This window comes from Panthera uncia, chromosome F1, assembly GCF_023721935.1.
Source record: "Panthera uncia isolate 11264 chromosome F1, Puncia_PCG_1.0, whole genome shotgun sequence".
Lineage (NCBI taxonomy): Eukaryota > Metazoa > Chordata > Mammalia > Carnivora > Felidae > Panthera > Panthera uncia.
The window spans coordinates 66,478,465-66,487,078 of NC_064813.1; the positions used below are offsets into that span (position 1 = coordinate 66,478,465).

The 8,614-nt window shown below is 68.2% G+C and overlaps 1 protein-coding gene across 1 annotated transcript; it reads right to left on the reverse strand.

Annotated features, from left to right (window-relative positions):
- Positions 1 to 526: 526 nt before the first annotated feature.
- Positions 527 to 4,474, reverse strand: EFNA3 (ephrin A3). Its single transcript, XM_049635086.1, has 6 exons — positions 4,429 to 4,474; positions 3,716 to 3,791; positions 3,099 to 3,520; positions 1,126 to 1,191; positions 869 to 946; positions 527 to 657 (listed from the first exon to the last, which is right to left on the reverse strand). Exons 1-6 carry the CDS (start codon positions 4,472 to 4,474, stop codon positions 527 to 529), a joined length of 819 nt encoding a protein of 272 aa, XP_049491043.1.
- Between the last annotated feature and the right edge of the window lie 4,140 nt (positions 4,475 to 8,614).

Consider the following 8,614-nt stretch of genomic DNA (forward strand, 5'->3'; position numbering starts at 1 on the left):
CACCCTTGTCCACTGCCCGCCCTCCCCAGGGGTGTCTACTTGTAAACTTGGATTCAATCCAAACCACAATCCTGGGGGCGGGGGTGGGAGGAGGAGGACGTGCTTATTGCTGTAAACAGGGGGAGGGGGCAGTGGGCGCTGCCACCCCCTCGCCCATCTAGTCCCCTCCCTGGGTTCCGCCCCTAGAAGAGAACGACGGGGGTGCCTCCCACGCTCGGATGCGTGCTCTCCGGGGCATACCTGTCTCTGGTGGGGACAACAGGAGAGGGTACCAGGGATCAGAGAAAGGTCCCGGAGCCCCAGGGCCACCCGGGGCCCGGGGCTGTGCCTGCGTCTGGTCCACTCCAGTGCCCTACGCGGGGAGAGCGGGGGCAAAGGGGACGGGCACAGAGGTACGGTGCAGGCCCCACTGCCAGCCACAGCAGGAGGGGGCCTAGGCCCCACAGCTGGACTTCCCTTGGAGAGGCCAGGGTCCCCCTGCCCTTTCCCAGCCCCGCGTCCCCCCCCGCCAAGGGAGGGGGCAGAGCTAGGAGGCCAGGAGCGTCATAAGGAAGAAGGCGATGCCCGCCGCCAGGGGCAGGTGTTCCCGCTTGGGGCTGGTCCCACTCACGCTCTTCTCAAGCTTGGGCACCTGGGGGTTCTCTCCCTCAAAGTCTTCTGTGGGCAGACAGATAGAGAGACTGGTGAGGGCTGGGCCGCGCGCCCGGGCGGGGCACGCGGCAGCGGCAGCAGCGGTGGAGCCGGGACGTGACCACCCACGGGGTACGAGGGGTGCGTGCCCCCCGGGGGAGGCATGCGAGGTGGGCAGGCACCGGGGAGGGGGCTGCGGTTCCAGCAGTGGCCACCAGAGGGCGCTGCGCAGACTCACCCAGCACGTTGATCCTCACATGGGGGCCCATGGTGAACTGGGGGAGGGTGGGGGCCGGCTTCTCCCCGGAATGCGATGCTGCGGGGTGGGGCGCGAGGGGGAGAGAGGAGGGGAGAGTCAGGGCCAGGACACCCCCCCTCGCTACAGCTGGGGAGCGAGCCCCCGCTCCTTGCCCCCCCCTCCGCCCCCGGGAGCCAGGGGAGCCCCGAAGCAGGGAGCCGGGGATGGGGTCGCGGCCGGGCGCCGGAGGTACTCACTGGAGGCACAGCAGACGAACACCTTCATCCGCAGACACTTCCAGTGCAGACTGTGGGTGGGCGTGGCTGGGGACGAGACGGGGCCTGAGCTGCGTTCTGCGGGCCCACGCCCCGCCCCCTCTCGCCCTCCGCACCGCCACCTGCCCCGGGCAGCGTCCTTCCCGGCTCCCCTACCCTTGGACTTGGCTTGCGGTGGCTCCGCCGGCAGCCCGCGAAGCCCTTTTGGTCCCAGCCCTCAAGAAACTCTGAGCCCTGAGGTCTCAGCCCTGGAACGTCCCTCCCGGAAGCAGTGACCCTGCGACCGACCCTTCAGGCTGTCACTAAACCTCTCAGCCTCGGACGCTGTCCGGCTGGAAGCCCTAAGGCCACCGGGCCCCACGCATCATCCCGAGGTGTCACTCCCAGCGATGCAGACCACATGGCACCCACGTGGGCCCGCCCCGGCCCCTGCGACCCCAGCCCTGGTCATCACTGTGACACTTTCCTTTAGGCCCACCTCCACCCCGTCCCCATCCCCGGATCCTGGGGACCCCAGCGTCTGCCCCTCTCAGATACTTTTTTAGGCCCCGCCCCAGCCCCTGGGGACACCACCCCCTGGCCGCCACTCACGCTTAGGCCCCGCCCATTCCCCCCAGCCTCACTCTCCCTGCAGTCACTGACGCTCTTAGGCCCCGCCCCGGTCCCTTGAGTCTTCACTTCTGTCACTCATTCTCCTTCGGGACCCGCCCCCAGGACCCCATTCCCTGGTCATCACTCTTTAGACCCTGCCTCCAGGACCCCACCCCCTGGCCGTCACTCAGGTACTCCTTAGGTCCCGCCCCTGGGACCTCCCCCACGACCCCACCTCTGGCCATCACTCAGGTACTCTCCTTCGGGCCCTGCCCCAGGACCCTAGCCATCACTCAGGTACTCTTTAGGCCCTGCTCCCAGGACCCCAGCCCGTGGCAGTCACTCCTTAGGCCCCGCCCCTGGAGCCCCGCGCCCTGGACGTCACTCAGATACTCTTAGGCCCCCCCCCCTGGGACCCAACCCCGTGGCCCCCCCCATCCCCTGGCCATCACGCAGGTACTCTTTAGGCCCCGACCCCACCCCCAGGATGTCACTCAGATACTCTTTAGGTCCTGTCCCTGGGACCCCCACACCCTGGCCATCACTCCTTGGGCCCCGCCCCCAGAAACGCCCTGGCCGTCACTCAGGTACTCTTTAGGCTCCGCCTCTGGGACCTCCACTCCCTGGCCATCACAGGTACTTTTTAGGCCCCCACTCCTGGCACCCCACACCCCTGGTCATCACTCACTCTCCTTAGGCCCCGCCACTGGGACCCCACCCCATGGCCATCACTCCTTAGGCCCCGCCCCCCCGACCCCCCCCCTCTGGCCATCACTCAGGTACTCTTTAGGCCCCGCTTCTGGGACCCCCACTCCCTGGCCATCACTCAGGTACTCTTTAGGCTCCGCCTCCGGGACCCCACACCCCTGGTCATCACTCAGTCTCCTTAGGCCCTGCCTCTGGGACCCCACCCCATGGCCATCACTCCTTAGGCTCGGCCCCCGGGACCCCACCCCCCCTGGCCCTTACTCAGGTACTTTTTAGGCCGCGTCCCCGGGACTCCATCCTCCACCCTGGCCGCCACTCAGGTACTCTTTAGGCCCCGCCTCTGGGACAACCACCCCATGGCCATCACTCCTTAGGCCCCGCTCCTTAGACCCCACCCCCTAGCCGTCACTCAGGTACTCTTTAGGCCCCGCCTCCGGGACCCCACACCCCTGGTCATCACTCAGTCTCTTTATGCCCCGCCTCTGGGACCCCACCCCATGGCCATCACTCCTTAGGCTCCGCCCCCGGGACCCCCCCCCCCCCCGCCGCCACTCAGGTACTCTCTAGGCCCCGCCCCCAAACCCCGCCCCCGGCCGGCACTCCTTAGGCCCCGCCCCCGGGATCCCCCCCGGGCCCCGCCGCCGGCCGTCACTCACAGATATAGTAGTACTCGTGGCCCGCGTGGAACTCGTAGCCCAGCGAGAAGGCGCTGTAGCGCTGGAACTTCTCCGAGAACTTGATGGGGCTGTGGGGGGCGTGCGGGCGGTTGCACTCCCAGCGCTTGAAGCCTTGGCTGGCGTTGCAGGTGCGGTAGCCGGCGCGGCTCACCATGTACAACACGTACTGCTCCGCCCCGCCCCCGGGGCCCGGCCCCGCCCCGGGGCCCACCCCCGAGCTGTTGTAGTGAGGGCAGTAAATATCCAGATAATCGTTCACATTCACCTGCACCGTGTAGCCCTCTCGCCGCAGGCTGTGGGAGAGAGGAAGCGGGTCAGGGAGGAGAAACCCCACGCCAACCCTCTTCCCATCCCGCCGCTCCGCAGACCTTCCCCTGGGTCTGCGGAGCCTCCCCGAGTAGCTGCGGAGCCGCCTCTCCGCTCAGTCCCGGTCCCCTGGGCCCTAGCGCCACCGGTCCCCCGCTACCCGCCCAGGCCCACGCCTCCTCCTGTCCTTCTCTTGGTGGCCGCCAGGGGGCAGCAGACGCGCAGGGAAGCCCGGCCTTCCTCGGAAGGAAAAGAGAGGCGGAGGAGAAGGGAACGTACGCTTTGGTTACCACAGAAACGGCGCAGGCCCCTGCGACTCCCAGACCCAGGCCCGGATTTCCTCCGTCCATCCCCCATAATTCAGCGCTGGGGAGGAGGGACAGGGGCACGGAAGGGAAGGGTGAAGGCGGGAGGGGTCCCCTCCCAGAGATGCGCACCCTCCATCGCCTCTGCCGGCACGCTTTCCTGCCGCTGCCGGCCCACCCCCAAGGCCAGTCGGACAGCACCTGCCCTCACACACGCCTGTGCGGACGCTCCACGCAATACCCACCGAAGTCCTGTGGCACACACAAATATGTCCACGGTGCAGCGGGCGGCCTAGCTTGGGTGTGTGCTGGGCCCGCGCACCGGTGTTGCTTGACCCCAGCAGTCTCCAGCTCTGTCCCTGCCCCCACTCCCCCCTGGCACGCGCGCGCACACGCACACACGCACACTGGCACACGCTCTTCTCTACAGTACTACTGGCAATTAAGGTCCCCAATAACGTGATACAACAGGTCGGGGAGAGCTAAGGGACTCCACAGCAAGGCTCCACGTGGTATCATGCCCACGAGCCCCGAGTTCTGTCTCTATACATCTTCCTCCCCAACCTGGCACCACTGGCCCCTTAATGGTGCCAGGCAGAGTAGTGGGCACAGTGCCCAGACAAGATGGCTGTGCCACTGACTCCCCAGATCCTTCTACGGGACACAGAAGCAGATGCTGGGTCCTTCATAATCCCCACCTGCCTTGCTGATTATCATCAAAGGGCTGGTCTTAATGCCCTCCATGGTGGTGCCGAGCGCTGTGGGGTGAAAAACATCTGAATGGAGAAACAAACTCGGAGAGTAGGCAGGAGTTTCCCCCGGTTTCTTCTGCACACGTCCTGGCAGGGACAGGTGGACGTGGTGGACACAGGAGGCCTGGGGTACTTGGCAGAAGGTCAAACCACTGGGGTCCCTAGTCCCTGGGAACTCCCTGAAGGGAGGCACGGGCTCCCCCTGTCACCAGGCACCTCCCAGCTCCACAAATAGTAATTAGATTCATTAGGAAAACAGGCTTGGAGGCCTCGGAATTGGGTGGGGCCTCGAGGGTCCCTCCCCACCTTCCCCTCCTTCCATGGCCTTGCCTGGGCCGCCCCCTCCCCAAGCACTCCCTGCCAAGCCAGGTGCTAAGCAGACAGGGGAGAGCTGGTGCTTGGGCATCCCAGGAGAATGGGCAGAGCCTCCTTGAGTCATCAGGAATGCCACCAGCCCCACTCAGTTCCCACAGGAGTGATGGGTCACTCAGGCCCCTCCCTGGCCCTGGCACTCAGGTGGGCAGGAATCTCGGCCTGGGGCACCAGGAGCAGGAAAACGGGTTAGACCAGGCCTGGCTTCTGGCGCCACCTGGGTTTGCCTCTCTATCCCCAGCTTCCAAGTCTACCCTTCCTCCCTCCCCCACAGGCTCTGAGGAGGGGGCCACCAGTGAAAGGGTGCCAGGCCTGCAGCAGCCGCACAGCCACCCGGGGCCTCTGTCCTGGAGCTTCCCCCAGGTTTCCAGCCCTGCTCTGCAGTGGTCCCTCCCTGGGGCGCCTTCCTGGGAGCACAACCCACTCCCGCAAGGAGTCAGCCAAAGCCAGAGCCACTGGGACGGGTTCCTCTGTTTCTTCAACAGGGCGGGGACTAGCCCTATGGAAAGGTCGGTGGGTGACTACAGTGAAGAGAGGCCACCTTTGACCTGTCCGTCCCCAGGCTGGGTGGCAGGAACAGTCCCTGGAGTGCCCCCGCGCCATGGGCACGCCGGAGGAAAGCCTGGTCGTGGAATGATTGCGGGCAGCAGCCGGGATTGGTGGGGGGGGGGGGGGAGCGGGACTGGGTGCCAGAGTCCCCAGTCACAACTCGTGGGAGATTCGAGTGAGGTGTCCGCTTGGCTTGGGCACTTTAATTGAATGTGCCATCCTCCCTGCCCTGGCAGCGAAGAGGGAGGGGCCGCTAGGCCCAGCGAGGCTGGCAGCTAACGCCTCCTGGGGGGGAGGCGCGGGTACCCATCCCCGGGAGGGGGCAGGGGGTGGGCTGCGGGGGCCGTGTGCCTGTTCCCTCGAACAGTTCTCCGTTCTTCCCCACTTCACCCCCTCCCAGCCTCCACCTCTTTCGCAGAAAGACCGGTGTTGACGCACCCCACCTGGAGGGGGTGCCCCCTCACCCCGTTATTTTGTCTCTCCCGGCCCTCGCCGCCTCCGGGGCGCATTCCGACCCTTCTCCGTCACTCCTTCAGGGCCCCGCCTGCTCCAACCCGGTAGGGTGGGCGGCGGGGGAGCAGGGAAGGGCAAACCTCTCCCCGCGGGGCAATTAGGGGCAGGTAAACAGGGTGCCTAACGAGACCAGGGAGCAGGCAAAGCATCCCGGGGGGACCCGAACGTGTTCACCCCCCCGCCCCCACCCAGGAAGCCGGGACGCAGAGCTCTCCCAGGGCAGGAGGGATGGAGCGACGCCGACCCGGGCTCGCCACCCCTCTAGAGCGCGCCCCCGAGGCGGCGCGCCGCTCGCTCCCGCAGGCGAGGCCGGACCACGTGCGCGCCCGGCCCGGGGTGGGCGGGTGGCGGGAACGTTCGCGGGGCGCGCGTGCTCGCCGACACCCCCGCACCCCGCGGGCGCTCGGGGCGCCCCGCCCCGCCGGGCCCCGCCGGCCCGGGCTTCTCCCGCCGGCGTCGGGTGGGGGAGCGTCCGCGCGCCCCGCATCCCCGCCCCCTCCCTGCGACAGCGGCGGCGGCGGCGAAGGTTTATTGATCTGCAGCGGCGGCGAAGAGCGAGAGACCAGCCGAAGGCGAGACACACAGAAACGGAGTGAGACGCGCACCGAGAGGGGTGACTAAGAGGCCCGAGTGCCCGAGAGGGGCCGGGTGTGAGAGCCCGCGAAAGAGAGGGCCCAGAATCGCGGAGAGCGCGAGGATGCGGATGGGACTGAGGCTGGGGACGAAGAGAGGCCTGGGGGGAGGTAGGCGCGCAGGGGCAGGCGGGGAGGCCCGCAGACAGCACAGCCCAGACGGCTCTGAGCGGCGGCGCGGGGGTGCGGGGCACAGGCTCGTGGCCGGGAGGAGACACGCAGGGGACAGGCCACCAGGGACCTGGTGCAGCCTCAATAAATATTTGTTGAATGAACGTGTGAATGAAAGCGAGATCAGCAACAGAAACATTCCAGAGAGAGGGGTAGGAGCCAGCCAAGGGAAGAGGTTCCGGGCTTCCTGAGTTAGGGGCGAAGGACGACACCTTGCTTAGTTCTGCGAAGAAACGAGGCACAGACCAGGGGGCATACACATTTGGCCATCGGCTGGTCCGCCCACCCCCACCCCCAATTCAATTCCGGGCTCAGGGGACCCCTCGACCTCACATTCTCCTTCTTCCCTCCAGTATAGTACGGCCCCCCCCCCCGCCCCGTCCCCAGTTTCTGGGCCACGTTGGGAACTGGTCTTCCCAATTACAGGGGAGCACACGGAGGGACTGAGTCGGGGGACAGGGGGCGAGATCATGACCGCTGTGCGGGGCACTGCCCCCAGGTCTGTCAAAGGAGGCCTCTGCACGTGTCCCACCAGCACCCTCCCACGTGACCCCAGGAGGCGGGGTCGCAAGACCCTCTCCACGTGACCCCAAGGGGCAGAGACCCTCAGCACGTGATAGGGGGGTGGGAGCCCGGCGCCCAGCTCACGTGACCGGGGGGGAGGGGGCGCGGGAGCCTGTGGCTCGGCCCGGCCCCGCCCCCAGCTCCCTGGCCCTCTCCACTCCCGGCTCCCGAGCACGTCGCTCTCACGATTTATGGGGCCGCGGCTGCCGCAGTGAGGGAGCCGGGGAGCCCGGGCGCAGCGGCAACAAAGGCCGAGGAATCGAGGCGGGGGCGGCGGCGTCCTCCCTGCCGGGTGCGCGCCCCCTCCCACCTCTGCCGGTCCAGACCCGTGGGGGGGGGGGGGGGGGGGGACGGACAGGAGGCTCCCGGAACCGGGAGCCCCCACCCCCTCCCAGGGCCTTCACCTGCGCCCAGGTGTATGCGGGGGAGGGGAACCTGATCAACAGCGTCGCCCACCGCCCCCTCCCCGGCCATTCCCGCATACTCCCGGCCCCGGCTTCTCTTAAGAACGCTGGGGTGCCCCAAGGGTGGTGGAGCCCCAGGGTCCCTCACCTGCGTACTCGCCACTCCCCGCCAGACTCTAGCGGGGCGGGGGGGCGGACGTGCGAGTCTGGGGGAGGGGGACGAGCTGGATAGAACCGGGGAGTCCGCCCCCAGCACCCCCCCGGAGTTCTTCGAGTCCCGCTCCGGGGGACGAGGGGGAGGGGCCTCGTCCCCACCCCCGAGGTTTCCATGGGAAGCGAGAGGGGGGCGTCGTCGGCTCATCCCCACCCCCAGTCTGACACTCCGGGCGCGAAGAGGGAGAGAGGGGGAGGCGCAGAGCCCCAAACAACAAAGAGCGGAGCGGCGAGCGGCAGCCCCTCCCCCGGAAGGTTGGGGGTCGCGGCCGCCCGGCCCTCCCGGTCCCCTCCCCTGGGGCTTCGCCGTTTGCTCCCGGGTCGTCCCCCAGGGTGGGGAGCCAGAGGCAGTGCCGCCGCCGCCCGGGCAGGAGTGACAGTGACCCCCCCCGCCTCCCCAGGGATGCCCCCGACACACAGACACACACGGAGGCGGCCGGGGTGATACGCACGGAGGCACGGCGGGGAGGAGAGGACAAGGGCAGCGAGGACTGAGCACACTGAGGACCCGGCCGCCGCGCCACACACCCGGGGAAACCACCCGGCCGCCCTGACACCCGCCCAGACCGCGGCGGCGCCGGCGGCCACCCCAGCCCAGACGCGGCCGGCCACGCGGACGGCGGCCGCAGCCCCCTCCCCGCCCCGCCGCCCCCCCTCCCACCCCCAGACGATCGCCGACGCAGACACACAAATCACACACTCAGACACACACGC

Excerpts from the sequence above, each read along its gene's own strand:
- EFNA3 (XM_049635086.1), bottom strand. The coding sequence starts at position 4,474 with ATGGAGGGCATTAAGACCAGCCCTTTGATGATAATCAGCAAGGCAG. Across the intron at positions 3,792-4,428 it reads GATGATAATCAGCAAGGCAG|CGCTGAATTATGGGGGATGG; the intron begins GTGGGGATTATG and ends CCTCCTCCCCAG. Across the intron at positions 947-1,125 it reads GTTCGTCTGCTGTGCCTCCA|CATCGCATTCCGGGGAGAAG; the intron begins GTGAGTACCTCC and ends CCCACCCCGCAG.